The sequence below is a fragment of the Lichenostomus cassidix genome, chromosome 1, assembly GCF_008360975.1.
Source record: "Lichenostomus cassidix isolate B80296 chromosome 1, HeHo_3.0, whole genome shotgun sequence".
Classification (NCBI taxonomy): Eukaryota; Metazoa; Chordata; class Aves; order Passeriformes; family Meliphagidae; genus Lichenostomus; species Lichenostomus cassidix.
The window spans coordinates 8,052,489-8,070,645 of NC_139479.1; the positions used below are offsets into that span (position 1 = coordinate 8,052,489).

Genomic DNA, 18,157 nt, shown 5'->3' on the forward strand with positions numbered 1-18,157 from the left:
ACAATTTGGGGAGGACAGCCATGAATTAGCACAGCACCAAAACTGTTAAGAGCTCACAAAGGCCATAAACATTTTTCCCTGATTTTTAAGGGTCTCAGACATGATAGCAACAGTATAAACCTGGCTCTGCCAACAGAACAGCTCAGCAGGTGTGAGAGTCCAGACAGGTATCAACGTAACCAAGGCTGCTAAAAGAGGGATAAAGGAGACTGACAAATATAAAAGTTTTCCAAAACTCTTTGAAAAGCCAGTATCATGGTAAAACAGTCCAGTTTTACAGACACAAACACTTTATGCAGATCAGTGCTAAAGAGCCAAAAGATTTTTGCACTCTTCTTGCCTTTTGTTTGCTAGTCACAAAGCATAAATACATCTTAACACTGGATTATTTTCTTTTCCTTGCTTTCTGCCTTTTCATCTTGTCAAAGTCCCTATTTGCATTAACTTAATCAGCTCCTCCCTTAACTGCAATTCAAAACGCCTGAAAATCCTGATTTCCCCTGCATTTCTCACTTGAGAGCAAAGCAAAACTGAAATAATTTGAACTAGAACTATGCACAATGATGTAACTGAAATGCCTTTCCCAAACTTCCATCTCCACACTGCCCACACAGAAGATAATCTCTCTGTGTACTTCCAGCAATGTAAAAGAGATTTTACACATCATTAACTGTCATAGAGCCTTGTAGAAACACTTCAAATGAATAAAAAGAAAGGAGAGAGAGAGAGAGAGAGAGAGAGAGCTTTCAATTTAATAAAGAAAACTCAGCAAGGACAGAACTTTAGCACTTGCAAAGTTTAGCACTTTACAAGCAAATTACACCATGGTTTGTAACAACCTAATTCAACCAGAATTAATTGTCGAGGTGATTGCTAAGACACTGCTTGGCAGGAAGAATTGCAGCAAAATCAGGAGAAGCAGAAACTTCTCAAACATTTCTTGAGAAGTTGCCTCACACATCTTTCAGCTCCAAAACAGAACCATCTTTACTGATGTCATCATCCCCAAGAGAGGTTTATCCAACCTGTCTTAAAACAACATTCTGCTGCCTCTCCAAATTATGTCAATGTTCATACCATCTAACCTATACAGTTTCACTGTAATTGAAGTATCACATTATTTTTCTTACCCAAAAGGAGGTCATGGAACAGCCTGTAAGCTGCTTTCTGTAGATTTAAAACTCAGGTATTTTCAGTCTTCTCTTGCCTAAGCCAAACACTTGCAACTCCTTGCAATGCTCTGGACATCCTGTCTGCTAAGATTGGGATCATTATTTTCTGCTGAACTTTCTCCAGGTGGCCAATATAAATTGTGATACACAAAAATGGGCAGGTACTCTACATAAAACAGGATTTTATAATGTATTTCACAGGCCATAATTTGGATTGTACATCATTGTGGGATGCTTGATTTGTCTACAGTGGAAAATTCTGTTGATTCATATTCAGCTTTCATTCAGTACAATACCCAGATCCTTTCCTAAGGAGCAGCTGCATAAGCTGTTTTTATCCTCATTTTATGTTTCTGCAGCTGCATTTTTTCCCAAATGTGGTACTTCCACATGTCCATAGGGAGCCATCACTTGCTTTACCTTCAAATCACTTCTCTAAATTATAAGCATCACTTTGAAACCTAATCCTTCAGCATGCCTGGAGCACCTCTCAGTTTTATGTCACCTGCAGGTGTAAATGGCAAAGCTATCTGCTGCATCAAGGTCCTTAACTAAAATATTTAACAGTAATTAGACAGGAAATATTCTGCCCTATATCACTGGGGATTTTTTAAAGGTTTTTTTTTTTTTGTTTGTATGTGTGGTGCTTTTTGGGGTTTTTTTTTGTTTGTTTGGGTTTTTTTTTGTTTTGTTTTCTTGAGGTTTGTTGACAGTGAAATATCCATAACCACACTGAGAATGGAGCTTTATAATTTTCCAGGTAAATCTGCAATAACAGTGGCAGAGTTTATTCCAGGGCAAAGCTCCCCTAATTTGTCAACCTATTAGAATGGAACAAAAGAAAGTATCAAAAGGTTAGCTTAAGTCAAGTTATAAGACATCAACAGATCCTCCTCTGTCACCCTATCAAAGGTGGAAATTTAATTGGTTTTGACATTATTTGTTCCTGAGCCAGCTCTTACTCATCATCCTGTCACCTTGTCTCAGCTTTCAAACAACGCAGCTACAGTTTGTTTCAGTGTTTTAGAAAAATTAAAGGTAGTGTGGCAGGGTCAACAAATCCCTTGTTCTTTTCTTCATTTTTGAAGAGTAGTGTTGTGTTTGCTGTTCTCAGTGCTGTCATCTCACCTGCACCCCATCTCTTCTGAGAGGCACAGCACTGACATCATCTCAGGAACTGCCTGAGGCAAACTACCTCAGTCAGCCCCCTACCAATTTAAAATCATTTCACAAATCAAACACTTGAACATGTTTCATTTTAAGAGGTGAAACACTGTCCTTTGGATGTGCCCCACTGGATGCAGAGGAGGCTAAGACATCCTCTTAAAAATACTTAAAAATTGGTGCAACCTTCTAAAGCTAAAGTTGGAAGACACAAACCCTAAACTCCATGCCCTGCTGTATTAATTTTTCACTTACTGTCCAGGTAGTCAAACTCTTGACACAGCAGCAATTTGGGTTCACTCCCTTAAGCAATTTACAAAAAGGGTTACGTTTCTGATCTCATTAGGTTGATGATCTGTAAAAAATAGTTTCCTTCCAATTTTTTTGTCGTGTCTCATTCTTACATCATCCAGTCCTTACACCAGGATACATAACTGAGTTTTGCTGCCCAACGCATTTCTCCTTCCCTTCATGGTTATTTCCTCAAGTCAAGCTAAAAATCCCATATTACAACAACCAAACTAATCAAGTGAATCCTCTTTCCAAGTATACACCAAGTCTTTGGGAAACAAGCTAGTTGAAACTGGCTTGGAATTGGGAAAAGAGGTAATGCAGCAAATAAAACCCTCAGATTAGCCTCTCCCCTGGTGTATTCTCTATGCCTGCACTTCTATGCTGAGGGGATGAACAGCAGAAACACCAACACAAAACCACCAACAGGGCTGTGACCTCCACAAACTGAGAAGTGCCCAACTTACGCAATCTTGGCACACACTGAGCACTTCCACTGCCCGTCAGCTCCCACCACACGGCATGCATTGCACACTCTCAGCTGGCAGCTCTGGCACAGATCTCCCCTGTCAAAGATCAAGCCCAGGCTTTTCTGGCAGCGAACACAGACCCTGCTGTTGTCCTGCTGGCTGTGACGGCTCCCGCCTTTCCTTCTCACTTCCAGAAGTTCATTTTTCAGTTTCCTAGAAGTCAAAAAAAAAAAAAAAACAACAAAAACCTTTTAATTTGGAGGTTCAAATCAATTATCTGCAAGAACTTATTAACAGATTAAGATTTCATATTAAAAATACAGGACATGAGTAGGTACAATTTTTTTTTTTATTATATTTGCTGTAGTTCTTGATACACACAAAACAAGGAATAAATCTATCCTCCAGCTCTCAGATATGCAGTCAAGAGGAAAATCTAGTAGATCAGTATAAGTAACTGCAGATAGCTGAGCAGTCCTGGACAACTGAGAAACCATCTTTGCTTGTCCCTCATCAATAATTCAAGTCATGCTGAGCTCAGGTTGACAGCAACTCAGAACTGAGATTATCCAGTGCCTCCACAGAAGCAACAGAAGAAAATCTTTCCTTCAATTAGTGTGCTTTTAATAATATGCCAGTGGAGAGTTAGTTAAGAGTTCATATGCAATTCTGCACCAGCTATTCCAAACCTTAAAAGAGACCAAACTAAAATATTGAAATAGATAGTGGTTTTATGCTGTGATGCCACAATCAAAGTAAAAAAGGAGAATGCCAGTTTAAATAGTGTAACTGTCAAATCTCACCAGTTCTATCATTGACTCTGCAGAATAAAAATATTGGTGTTTAAGATCTAATTTTGAAGGCTGCAGTTTGTCCTTAACATGAAAATAATTGTGAGATGTAACTAAGCTCAGTGACTGCTGAATTCTTCCGGTTTTACATGTCTGGGTATTGCTGTGTCCCCATTACCCCACCTTTCCCTGGGCTTTCTTTCATGCCCACCATCAGCTAGTGGCCCCCAATGTCCCTCAGTCATGAAGCACTCCAGCTCACTGAAATCACAATCTCTGCACACACACAGATGCTTTAAGGGGGTTTTAAAAACCAGCTACCAACTTCACCTGAAGATCAGTACAAAGATGTCAGAGGAAAAATACATGGAAGAAAAAACCAATAAATGATTTGAGGCTGCAGCCCAGTAAAGAAGCCAGAAACATTGCTTGGGCCACCAGGGAGTCAGCTCTGACAGAATTAGGTTATTTGTGGATAACACTGCCTTGCTAAAAGGTTGGCCAGCATTTTGCTTCCCAGTGGGATTCCATGAACAACAGCTGCTCTACAGCCACCTGAGCTGTGGATGCTCAGCCTCTGACAGCTTTACAAAAAGGGCATCTCCAATCCCTCCAGGCAACAACTGCAAATGCCAGTCAAGGGTTTTCCTCTGCTGGCCTCTATGCAGAGCTGATTGTCTCATCCAGCTTTAGAACCTTCTCCCACATCCAATCCAAACAGCCTTTCTTTCATGCCAGAGCCTTCAAAAGTCTATCCAGGCTTCTCAGGCTTTATTGGTACTTTGCTAATTGTTCTTGCAGTTCATTGATTGCATCTTACATCTCCCTGCTTCCTGCAGAGATGTGTTTGGTTCCAGACAAAAGTGTCCATTTCCTTCTGTCAGTCAGCCAGCTCCAAATGCAGACAGGTGAGTTGTGCTGTGAGAACTGCCAGCAGTGCTGGGTATTGCCACTGTGCTCAGGGAAGGCAGATGATCTTCATTTTTGCCAGCTCCATCCTTGGGTCTACCTTCCAAGCAAGTCTGCCTTCACACATCAAAAGAGAACTCTTTTTCTTCTTCTGGACTGAGAAATGAAGGCAACCCAAACCACCCACCATCAGAATGCTCTTGACCACACCGTTTAAAAAAGAGACACCACATCTATATTCTTGAATCACAAATACACCTTCAAGTGCTTGTGAAAACATCTACTTACCACTGAGTTTATGGTCATTCATGCCTCACTAAACATTGAACAACATTCACAAATGCTTGGTGATTTACTGTCGCCCCTCTAGCAATGTGAATTGGTCAGAATAAAGTGCTGTGCTACACTGCCATTTCCAGTACCAGCTGACCTTAGGGAAATTTGTTAAGATTGATTGTGCTTTCACACAGTGAGAGGTATTGCAGCTCTTTCCAGGCTCAAATTCACCTTGCCCTGGACTTTTGCAATGACCTCAGGAGCTGGGATTCCTGCAGACCTGCCTGACCTGTAAGGACTGAGGCCAAGAAGGCATTGTGCACTTTGGCCTTTCCCACATGCTTTGTCACTAGGTCCTCTTCCATCCCACACTTTTCCTGGCCTTCCTTCAGCTTCCATTTTCTCAATTACAATGTTCTCCTGTTAATCTCACCTGATTTGATTGACAGACTGGACCACCACTTCTTTGCTTGGTCATTGGTCATTCTCTCCCAACCTTATCTTTTTCATGGTCTCCTTTCAAAACTGTAACTTTTTATACAGCAGAACTGCCAACAACTGTTCAACAGAGTCTTTCAGAGACAACTGGATTTTCACTTTTTATTCAGGTTTGCAAAGATTTGGTAAATCACATACTAAAGGACTAAAGAGGCACAAATAATTCAGTTCCAGTTTCTTTTGGCACTTGAGCATCTGCATGCAAACCAAGCACCTGATCCTTACCCAAATATCAGAGTAATTCAGAAGATGAATATTGTTAATCCCCAAATCTCAAAAGGGTTATAATACTAAGCACTAGCAAAGGATCATTTTTTCATAACATATTTATTTCCAGTGGCCTATTTTTCTTTAAAAAATTCAAATCAGTCATGACCCATTGCATTTCAGGAACTTGACAGACAGTTATTGGCAGTTGGCATCTTTTTGGCAATTATCACTGTGTCCTATGGACTGCAACCAGGTGTCACCTGGTGAAACAAAACCTCCACTGAGCTCCTTCCACTCCAGACTTCTCCCTCCCCACTACAACTTTCAGGCCCTTTTGTGCTTAGTTAGAAGTATTATTTGGCACAAAATCTGTTTGAAATAGTTCCAATTTAAACTTGGGAAATCTCTATCACCCCAAACCAATAAACATAGCATTAAAAAAACCCAAAACAAAACAAATTTGCTTAGAGGTCAACATGTTGGAAAAACTCACCAACATTCTTTTGACATTAAAAAGGCATTATTCCCACTATCCAATGGTGATAATTGAAACATTATTTCCCACTGCTTATGCAATGCTCAGTCTAAAATTCTTATCAGGTGATCTGCTAGCAGCATGAATTCTGAGAAGTGTTTGTTTTCTGATTTTTGAATATAAATTGCCTTTGATGACTTCCAGGGAGAGAAAATGAATCAAACCACAGTTTTTCTACTCAATTAAACAAATAAAATGGAAAAATTAAAGCAAGCAAAGAGTTTGTGGACAGATACACTGGATATGAACTTCCATGTGAGATTCACTATATTATTTGTTGAGCTGAAATACGGATTGACTGCAACAAATATATTCATATCTTAAGAAAATAAAGAATGAACTGTCTCAAGGAAGAGCAGGAGGAGGTGGGTGAGTCATCTGAAAAAATCCATCACCAGAACAGCCTCCAAACAAGCACAGCTGAGCTGCACTGGTTGCACAGTATTGAAAAGGGATAGAAAGTACAGCCTGTAGCTGCACTGACTTACCACTGCATTTATCTCCCAGGGCAGGAACCAGCTGTATTATAAACACCCAATTTTCTCTTGCCAGTCTAATATTTGCACTCTTAGTTGTTTTAAAGGGATGCATTTAAACGTGGAGTTAGACATTTTTAATTGCAAATATTAAGCAAGAATTAATCTTTATCAGTCTTCTCCTGGTAATATGAAAGAGAAAATAAAACTCAGCAGAAGCCAATTTAATAAGTTCCTGGAGAAAAAGAATCCTATCATCCATTGAAGTTTCTAAACCTTCTATTACAATGGTTGTTTGATAAAAGATAGCTATTAAAAATAAATTTGATTCTGCCAAGGATAACAGAATTTTTATGAACTATGAATTTATATTAAGATCCTTCTACTGTCTGAGAAAATACGTTAAGCACATTGGAGAAGAATTCTGTTGTAACCAATATTCCAGGTAACACTGAGCCTCTTAATCTGAGCCTTTCCAAATGTGGCTTAAAAGGCCCAAATAAAATATCACAGCAGGAAACGAAACAAAACAAAAACCCCCAACCAAATCAGCCAACTCCAGAATTCCTAGCTCTTGGCACAGCTGCCCACCAGCTACCAGAAGCACAGGAATCCCTAAAAAAGTTAGGCTGTTCCCTACTGATGATGAAAGCTCTAAGGCAAAAGTGCTTCACAGTGCAACCTCTGGAGATGAAATATTCTCAAATCCCTATAATGCTGCAAAGAGGAGGAAATGAGAAGCCTTAACAGATCCATTTTTATTGAAAGTGAGCTTTACCCTAGAGAACATTTATCCCCCAAAAGTAAAATAGCTGTACTGCTGCAAGAGGCAAGACCTTCCCTGCCCAAGCCATTCACTTAAATGAATGCCATAATTTCCTATAACTCTGCAAGCATTATCCACTTGCTTTAAGTTAGGCAACTTTTTCTTTTAATACCATTTCAGTAGGTTTTTCCATTTCAGTAGGATTTTAGAAAACCTTTTATTTTGACTTTTTTTTCTACCTCATCTCCTCTCCATTTTTAAAAGAAAATGCTGTCAAATGCAATAACATACATAATTCCTGAGCTTGATTTTCAAATTTCTCCTGGATCTATCTTCTCTTCATTTCTAAAACCCTTTTTCCTCTGAAGACATGGAGCAGCATAATCTAAGTATACCTGATTTCAGTTTTCCATTCTAATTTTCCAGACTTCGGAGTCATAAAAAATTGAATTAAAAATAAAAAAGGGCAACACTCCCACTCCCTCAATCAACTATAATTAAAGACTTAAGCAGAAAAAAAAATTGAATTGCTCTTGCACAGAGGAATAGAAACATCCTTCTGAATCTGTGCAGCTGTTAACTTGGATAAGAGAATTTTTCTGTGCAGAAATTGGCATCAACATACTTCTAGAGTATGAGGAAGAAAGGCAATTTCTTTTCCAGACTTATCCTCAGCACCTTCTATAAATTCAGACAGAATCCCTTCACTGTCTGGCACAGTATGCAGAAAATAACAGTAAATATTATTGAGAATTCACAAAAATAACTGGAAGATTACCAACTTCCATTGAGATCTCCTTGGATTTTAAAATATGAGTACCTGGAGTATTTTTTGGACTTATTCAATAAGCACAGGTTTACACATTTTGTTTCTGTAACAGATCAGTGTGATAAAAACTGTGTTAAGAACTCCCAAGTATGGAGGTACATTGGTGACTACAGAAGGAAACAAGAAAAGCATGCAGTTGCAAAGAAAAAGAGATCTGGCATAACGAGTGGCAGAACAGAGCCCAGGGAAGAGAAGAAAAGGAGGCATGGGAATTGAAATCATACTGGATATCATAATGATGACCAAATTCCATAGGTGAACATTTTTTCTGGGTAATTCTCTCATCCTCTCAACTAAAAAGGCTTACTGATATTAAAAAAACAAAATGAGGCAAAACAATCCAAAATAAATCCCCTGTTGGTTTGTTACTCATCTTCAATAAAATAGATTCTACCCAGCATATGAGAATTAGTCACCATCAGAAATTCTTTCCCCACTGGATTATCGTGGCTCTCAAAGAACTCAGGACACAAAATAAGCACCTCTACCCTTAGAGTATTGCACTTGTAACTACTCTTGGTGGAAAAGTCTCTGATTCTAAGAAAAACGATGTGTTAAACTGTGTTAAATTAATGTCACAAATGACTGAGCTGCCAGACAGTGACTGTGCAGCTTCCCCTGCAGGTACAGATGGCAATGTGCTTCAACACGAGGGTTCTCTCCTTCAAACATTTACAGGCAGTTTTGCAAAAGCACAGACCATCCACCATACTATATAAAACAGGTGTGAATGTATACTCTGCAGATAAACCACTTCTCATTCCCAGTCCTCAAACTTCTTTTTTCTAAAGTACTTGCCTGTAGCTACCACATGGTGGTATCCCTGCTAACAATTTCTCCTACATAATAATGAAGCTAATACCCTGAATTTCTTCCATGGATCTCTTTGGACTGATTAGGAGATGACATTTGAGTTAGAAGAAAAGACAGGAATGCTAGCTGCTTTCCTTGCCAATACAGATCTGGGGCTGGTGCAACTCTTACACAGCTTCTGGCAACCTAAATGCTGAGGGAGAGGTTCAAGCAACAACCCATTAAAGCCTTTTCCTTGGAAGAAGATATCCTTGGAAGAAGATATCCTTCTTTGCTTTCTCAGCACAGCACAGCAGAGTATTATTACTCTGATATCTCCCCTAAAAGTATGGCATTCATAGCTTTGCTCTGTAAAGAATGGAAAGAAACTTTGTATTTTAAACCCTAAGAAAATAGGTAAGGTAAGGATCCATGATTTTACTCAAATAATCTTAGCAATTGAAAAAATCATGATAATAATTCAACTGTCATCAGAAGCATCATAAAGCAATGTTTAGAACACTTATTTGCACAAGTGATCTGTTAACAGCTTCAAATCAACATTCAAAGAAAACTTCCAGTCATGCAAGATGCACACTTAGACTTAAGAACACAAACCATAACATTTATTAAGGAGGTTGATCTTTTATATTATCAAAACTAGACCACAGAAAAAGAACTTGCTGCCTTCTGTGTTTCTCTGTCATGTGGGTGAAATAATTGTGCAGCAAATAAAAATACAAGAGACACCTGCACTCCAGAACATGAGTATGAGCAGTGACAGTAATAAAACCCCTAAAAATTCCATTGTTAGAACATCCTCCTGCATTTACTATTGCTTTCATGTTGAATAGAAAGGCCTTTTAAAGTTACAATGGCTTTTGAAAACTAACAGGAATAGAAAAAAACAATTATCAAGATAGATTCAGAAAGAGTGGAACAGGATAATAAAAATTCTTCAGTATAATGTACAAGCAAGCATCTTCCCAGATTGAAAAATGCCTTGAAAATAAATACAAAGGGACTTGCTCTTTTGCAAAGTACTTCAATAAAATAAATAACAGATTGTACCAAATGGAATTTTAAAGACAACAAATGTTCCTCAGAAGTATACTTATAAGCCATGATTATATATCCTTGCCAAGTTGTTTTGAGAAAGGAAAATTAAAAAGTCTCCTAGGAAGCAGTTCACTATCCAATTCTTTATAGTTTTTATATCCTGGAACTCTTTTATAGACCACATTCCACTGATATCAGGCAAAATATGGTCTAGTGACAATGAATCTGAAGCCAGTTGGTTCATACACAGGTGCTAGAAGCATGCAAAAGCACCACATTTAATCATTAGTTATTCTAATTAGCATTATAATTCAGATAAACTTAATTTTCAGCATTTTCTTAGGGTGCTTTTTCCATTTTTACCAGAACACTGATAAGCCAATACCACCTGCAAGTGAACTGAACTAAACCCTTCAGAGGTGCCTTGAGCTGCCACAACTCAGTGGGTTTGGCAGAGTGAATTCCAGTAGGGCCAAAAAAAAGAACATCTGGGCAGCTAAGACACCATATTAAAAAACAAAACAAAAAAAAAAAAAACAAAAACCAAAAAACCAGCAACAAAAAAAGTCCCAAACAAACCAAACGGAACAAAACTAAAAAACCTCACAAAACCTCAGGAGTTTCAACTTCCCATTCGAGATTGGGAAATGACAGTAGTAGAAAGGAAAACTTTCTGGGGCTTAAGGAAGTCACTGATGTGCTACACTCCATACTGATGCCTTTGACAGATGACTATTGGCACATCACACATTTCACCATCTCAGAAAACCAAAACACTTGATTTGAAATTTTTATCTTATTATCAAATAGAGCACAATGCCTGGAACAAACAGTGCTCCATCTGTTTTCTTCTTCATCTCACAAATCTTTAAGGAGAAAAAATTATTAATTTGCCAACACCACCTCAAAGAATCACCTTTCCTTCCAGTCTGGCAGCAGCAGCAGCAGCCACTTTTCACCCCTCCATTCAGATGAGCCACTCTGTTCCCTCAGGTAAATGAGCTGCACACCAAGAGGAGCATTGCACTTAGACTTGGTTCAATTGAAGGAGAAAAGCTTTCAAAACCTGTGGCTAACTCTGCATAGATTTCCACAACAACAGTTTTACACAGTAGAAGCCTCAGCAGGTGCTGAACACAAAACTTCTCAATGTGCAATGAGAAGATGCATTTCTAAAATGTTTTCAGAAAATCAAAGGGAAGAACAATGCAGCCTGGCCTTGGAATTCATGGACAGAAACCAGAAAAGGCTGGAATTTTTTCTGTCATTCATTATACTCAGCAGCCAACATCAAGTGCTGTATCCATCCACACCAAGCCTCTTTCTCAGAACCAGTACTGTATGAAAGCTTAAAAGGGCAGTGGGGGAAAGTGAAAGGAAAAGAGCAAAACCATCCTGAAAAAGCATAGGAACCTTTCCAGAAGTGATGCTTAGCTGAACTAACTCAAACTGTGCCTTCTAAAACTGCTGACTCAGCCTGCCTCCACACAATGTTCTCTGAATTTTGATTTTAACTTTTCTGACTAGGAAAAGAACACGTGGACTCTATTAACACCCTGAGACTCTACTTCTCCCAACAGTGACTTTTGAGATAACTACCTCAGATTTTAAATTTTATTTATTTATTATTAAATCTACATAATTTGAAAAACAAGGCATCCCTCCTCCCTATTCTGTAAGCACTGCAACAGGAAGAAAAAGGACATCACCCTGCATTTGCCCCATGTATAGGGAGTCCTGAACAGAGGCAGATGCCAAATTTCTCTCCCTCTGACACCTTCCAAGACACTGTCCCACAGTCAGCTCTGAAGGCAGATTCCATGGGCAGCTCCTCTCAGAGGAAGAGAGTTCAAGAGCCTTACTAAAGCTTTCCATTCACAGGGGAAAATTCAGCCAAACTGCACTAAATCTACACAATATGACATTTAAAAGCACTTCTTATCTTTCTTACACTTTTGTCTTGAAGCAATGGAGATTATTTTTGTTTAGAGAGCCACACTAGCAAGCAATTTTCTTTTTAACAGACTTTACTTGAATTTATAATTAACTCTCTTATCTCCCAACTCTGTTATCCTCCTTGTGTGAAGCTTATAGAAAACCTTCACTGGTTTTCTAAAACTATCACACAAAACTATCTACCAGCCATATTTTTAAAAGCAGTAACAAAAGGAGTTACCTTATTCTTTTGTCTTCAACTTTCTTCAAGTACTCATCTCTCTTCAGTACTCCTAATATTGTTTCTCTTTCGTGTTCCAACAAAAATGACAAATTGATGATCTCTAAGTGCTTCGTCATGATCCTTCAACAGTCCCTCTGTCAATGACCACTTTGCCCAAACAATTCTCCCAATGATTTATTTGCACAAGTCCAAAGGCACGTTTGTGGCAGAGTTATAAGATCCACACAGTCAGGAGGTATTTTGAAAAATGCTTCTTTAAATGAACCAGGCGGGGAGACTGTATTGCTTTTCCTTGCAGCTACACAAGAAATAGAGGTTTCTCCTTTGTTTCTTCCTCGAGATAAACAGTCATTTTCCTGGTTATAGAATGCCCATGGGTCCTGGCTGATGTTCACTGCAGGCCTTCAGATTGCATCCACAGCAGCTGCAGAATCAACTTCCTGAATAATTGTAGTTTGGAGCCACAAAATCGCAGGGTGTGTTTATATCAGACTACCTGAAAGTCAAAACAAACGTGTCTGGGTGATTTTGGAATTACCATCAGAGTCTGATTTGGGAAAGGTTTAATCTAGTAATGATTAGGGAGCCACTGAAGAATGACCTGCAGACTTACCAGGTTATCTCAGTGGCTACTTATACACAACTGACATAAAAGCATTTGCTTTTTTTTTTTCCTAAGAAAAGAGAAACAAATCTCACTGTTTCTGCAATACAGATCCAACCCTCAGTGTCATTTTATCAGGCAATAGCACAGGAAGGTGATACACAAACTGAATCACACAACAAATCAATGCAAGGCAGAAATACAAATCAGGATTGACAATTATGTGTTTCCTATCACTGAGAATTGGGAAACAAGCAAACCAGAAACAACTATTTCTGCTTAGACTGCTGTCTTAGACATACAACAGCTAAGTAATAAAAACATACATGTAAAAAAATATACTTCTATTATCTGCATTTATTTTAATAGGAAAAACAACACTCCCCCCAAAAGCCCCAATACTGGACCATTAAGCTTGTTCTTAAATTCTTGAAAGAAGTGTTTCTATTCATACCATAAAGACCAAGTTACTTTTAAGCAAAAGGAAGAAATCCAACATGTGAACAGTTCTTTGTTACTATCAAGGTCATGTTCCTTCTTGAACTGCCTGGAAGAATGCCTGGTGAAAGCAGTATTTTCAACCCAACCTAATTTTCAGCCCAGATCCTAACACCAGCAGACTAGGGAGCATCAGCACAAAGCTCACAGAGCCACATCCTGCAGCCAGAGAATAAAATAAGCTCATTGTTTGTCTGGTCAAGGTGCTCTGAATTCCTGTTTGCTGATTTTCCTTGCAGGAGTAGCACAGGTGACACAAAGCATTATTCTGAAAGGCATTTATTATTTTTAACTGGGAAAAAAAAAAACCCAAAATTCTGGTATCTCATGCTGACAACTGAATTGTAGTGAACTGTGTGAATCTTGAATAGAAATCATTACAGTCTTTTTTGTAAAGACAACAGAAACTATGTCAGAGTTTGCAATAATAAAATAATGAAGAGCATTGTGAAGTTTACCATATGGACAGATAGATGTAAATTACATTCATGTTACCCACATCAAAAGAAATATATTTGTGGTAGATTCTATTCTTATAGAATGACTATAATAAACTGAAGTTGAACTCTAGTCACAATGGTTTGTGTGGCTTCCTTCCTATTTTTTACTGAACATTCCTGAGAATTTATCTTTCAGTCCCATCTATGAGAAAAATCCTGTGGATTTTAACTCTCCTTATCACCTAACAGAGGGACTTGGAAGGTGTCAGAAAATACAATTCTACCTGCTTATGTGTTCAACCAGCTCTATGTAGATTCAACTACATTGTCAGCTAGCAACAGTATTCTCCTAAGGAACCAGGATGGCCGTTCGTTTAATGATCTCAAACTCAGTATTAGCAAGACCACAATAAACCCCACCAGTGAGAGTCTGAAGAAGGAGCATTCTCCAATTTCCCTTATTGCTTTGGTGGGGGAATGGCTCAGCACACTGAGCACATCAGCAATACAGGTTTTGTGTTCAGGCTGCAGGAACAGTCCTGGTGCTGAAAGAGCCCAGATTTCCTGTCTGCCACCTGTCCAACACATGTGCACCTTCCAGCTAATTGACATTAAGGTTCAGACTCACCTCACCTTCTGGATTTGCTTCTGTTCTATGAAATTGCCACTCAAAAATAAGATTTCCTAACCAGATGCTCCCCCTCTGCTGAAGCTTCAGCAAATACCTCAAGAGAAGCTGCTCTTTGCTCAGACAGGTTTCCTTCTAGCTATCTTACACTCATGATCTCTGCCTAGGGGATATAATGTACCCCAAGCTAGCTGAAGCACAGGCAGCAGTTAACTTTGCATAAACCAGGTTTTCCCAATTCGTTTATAATTCTTAGACAATGTTACCCCTGCCAGGCTAACTTTTAGGATTGAAGATACTGCAGATATATTTACCCCGCATGAAGCAGATCTAGTAAAAAATCCTTTGTCCTGCATCCTACATCACTGCTGCCTAATTTGGCAGATTCTTTGCTGAAACTCTAAAGACACTGCTGTCATTGTGGCTTGTGCTGGTACAAGATATACCAAAACATCCCCTCAGAGCAGGACACCACCTGGTTTGGCTTCCTGCCCTTTTGTGGGAAGTTCTGGGCACTTCTGTTGTCCACGAAGTTGTTAAACAAGGGAACAATGACAGCACAACCTGCAGGAACTCTTGCTCTATAGGAAAGGAGTCTAATAGGTAAAGAGATACTGTTTTTTATAATCTACCACTTAAAGCTTCCCTGCTTTAAACAACACATTATTAGAGGCCAGACTTGTATTTCAAATTAAGACTTAATAAGAAAATTTGCTCTTCTCCTTTCCTGTTTTACTTTTGCTCTCCCTCTAAATGGTCCAGAATAGATTAGCTGACAAGAGCTGAATCATGAATCAACCTAGGATTTGAAAACAAAACCAGCCACTTTAGGAAGTGACAATGCTCCTTTTAGCAGACCTGTGATGTTTTATTAAGCAGCCCTGGGGCTGATTAGGAAATGCAGTTGTTTTCATGCTAAGTGAGTGAAGATTTCACACCATACAGCACTTGAGGAGCACTAAATTGTGAATTAGGACGCTGGGAAAAATGCAAACTTCCCCTAAAAGGATGGGCTTTGTTCTAATCTACATTCAGTATATAGACAGAGCATTAATTTCTTAAGTCACAGTAAAGCATTGATCTGATATTGGATTTGGAGAGGAAGGAGCCACTTCATACCTTCCTCCTCCACTGTGTCACAATCCCAAGGCTGTATATAAATGAGCCTCTCCAGTATGTGGTGGTTTTCCCTTGCCTTATGGGAAGGGTAGAAAAAAAATCTCAGTATCCCCCTGCTCTTCCCACTTCTCTTAACCCCAAAGAAATGTATTTCTGGAACAGAGTTTTCCTCTCTGAAGCTATTGTGGAGGGAAGATACATTGGAAATAACAGGCACTTACTAGCATAGGGCAGCAAAATTAGACAAAAATGAATAAAAAAGGTGTGATTTATCCTGCATATAACTGCATCCACTGCACAACGGTACCCTGTCTATCCAGAGGGCATTTGCTCATCCTCCCGAGACAAAAGAAATTATTAAAGATTGTCTAAAAACCAAAAAACAACAACAAAACAAACAAAAACAACAACCAAACCCAAAACAAACAACATCAAAAACAAACTAACAAAAAAACCCCACAAAAAAGGGAGGGGAAGAAAAAGCATTACAGTATGGAAAAACGTGCCATTTATTTTTATTAATTCTAGCAGCAGAGCTGCCTGTGACAATTACAGCACCCTCAAAACTGAATCTCCATGAGGGATGTTAGTTCAGAGCCACAGGAATTATGGTGAATCCACTGCAATCAGTGGCATTTGCAGCCATCTCAGGTGCAGTGACCACAGATGTTACTGCCATGGGCATCCTCCTGAGCCCAGCAAGACAACAGCCATCTGCACTCCAAAACCTTCTGCTTCATCTCTCCCCCACCTTCCTGGGAAGATGGAGAAGCATCCTGCTCTCTGGAGACAAAGCTGAAAGGAAGCAAGATGAAGGGAGAGGAATTATCCTCTTTTCTTCAATGGCCCTGTCATCAAATTGCCTGATGCAAGAAATTGCTCCCACGGCTGAACCATTATGTTTACTTAGCTGAAGCCAGGATATGAAACAATTTAGTGACTCAGCAACGGAGGCAACATTTTCCACGTGCACTGACTGCACTGGTACAGGAACCACAGCATTGCCTCACATTGCTTGAGTGATAGAGCCTCCACCTACTGCTGGCAGGAAATTCTTTGCCAGCAGAGAAATGCTGTTTGCACTACACATATTCATTAGCATGGGTGTATTTAGGATAGGCATAAACTGTATTTTCATACTGGTAAAGAAATTCATAACAAGAGTAGCTGACTGCAGCGTGGTGTGGTGGCTGTAATTGACTTTTGCCACTTAAGAAGCTGAGATAGATCATCTCTTGAAAAGGCATCAGTCACTGCTTGAACCAAAGCTGCAGGAGGCACAGCAGCCTAGCTGGAAACTCCACAGGAACAGGATTAATGGCATTACTGACTCTTCCACATGCTTCAGGGAGCCACAGTTTCCACCACCCAGCTCAGTGCTTGCCCTGCAGATCACAGCATGGTGAATCTAAATCCAATGCACACAGCTTCGACATTCAAATTTTTTTTAAAAGGCATATTTCATATATGTGCTGCTTAAAATATGAATCCTATGTATGCTGAGTTGATTCACATGGGGGTCTGAAGTCAAATTCAAGCCTAAGAGGGCATCAACTGGCAGCCACCAAAGCATGGTCCATAATCCAGAGCTGTTTTTCTCCTTTCTGAGGCCCACAGCTCTAGGCAAGCCAATGATGGAGGAAGGAAAGGAAGGGTTGCCCACATCAATTCTAATAAAACAGCAGAAAGACATAAAAATGCACGAATGCAAAGCTTACCATGCTGAGACTTTAGTGGCCAGCTTGGCTTCTCCTCCTGCTCTCACCTCAGCATGCTGCTTGCAGAATGCAATGAACAGGAGCAAGAAAAACCAGCTTCACTTCCCAGCAGGGTGTTTGCAGAGGGCACACGCCCACGTGAGCAAACCAAGTGTCAGCAGGCACTGAAGCACCAGGAAATGCTTGTTGCACAAAATCAACAAATTTGTAAGGTGAGAAAGAGAGAGTCAAGACACTGAAATCAAGTGGCAGGAGTGGAAAACCAAAGCACACTTGTTGAATGTGATCTCTGTTAATTGCACACGGATTAGACCAAGTGAGAGCTCTGATCAGTATTACAAAGCAAACAGTAAGCAGATTCTTTGGTTAAGAACAAACTTCAAAACCTTTAGATGTAAGAGCTGGAAGATTTATGAACTGGGAAGTCATGTATTGCATTAAAGAAAGGATCATATATGAGTGACAGCAGCATTGTTTGAAGAGTCATTTAAAGCACATACAAACTGGTATCACTGCACTGGAGTGAATACAGGCTGAGAGAAAAGCTGAAAATATGATTCCTTAAGTCCACTTCTTTCTAACTAGTGTAGTACAAGTGTGTTTGACTTCAGAGTAATTAGAAAAACTCAGATTTGTTAATCAAACAAACCCAATGGATTCAGCAGCAGTTCATTTTTTAGGTTGGGCACAATTCCAGCTGTCTGGAAATGTCTTGGCAGAGCTGTTGTGTACC

General features: G+C 39.4%; 1 protein-coding gene across 1 annotated transcript in view; it reads right to left on the reverse strand.

Annotated features, from left to right (window-relative positions):
* The window catches only part of SYTL5 (synaptotagmin like 5), a 74,705-nt gene that overhangs the window by 37,258 nt on the left and 19,290 nt on the right, over nt 1-18,157 (reverse strand). The window contains exons 2-3 of the mRNA XM_085049238.1: nt 12,415-12,913; nt 3,095-3,310 (exon numbers count right to left, since the gene is read on the reverse strand). Of these exons, the coding sequence (XP_084905364.1) occupies nt 3,095-3,310; nt 12,415-12,533 (335 nt within the window). The 5' untranslated portion in view covers nt 12,534-12,913. The remainder of the gene's footprint in view (nt 1-3,094; nt 3,311-12,414; nt 12,914-18,157) is intronic.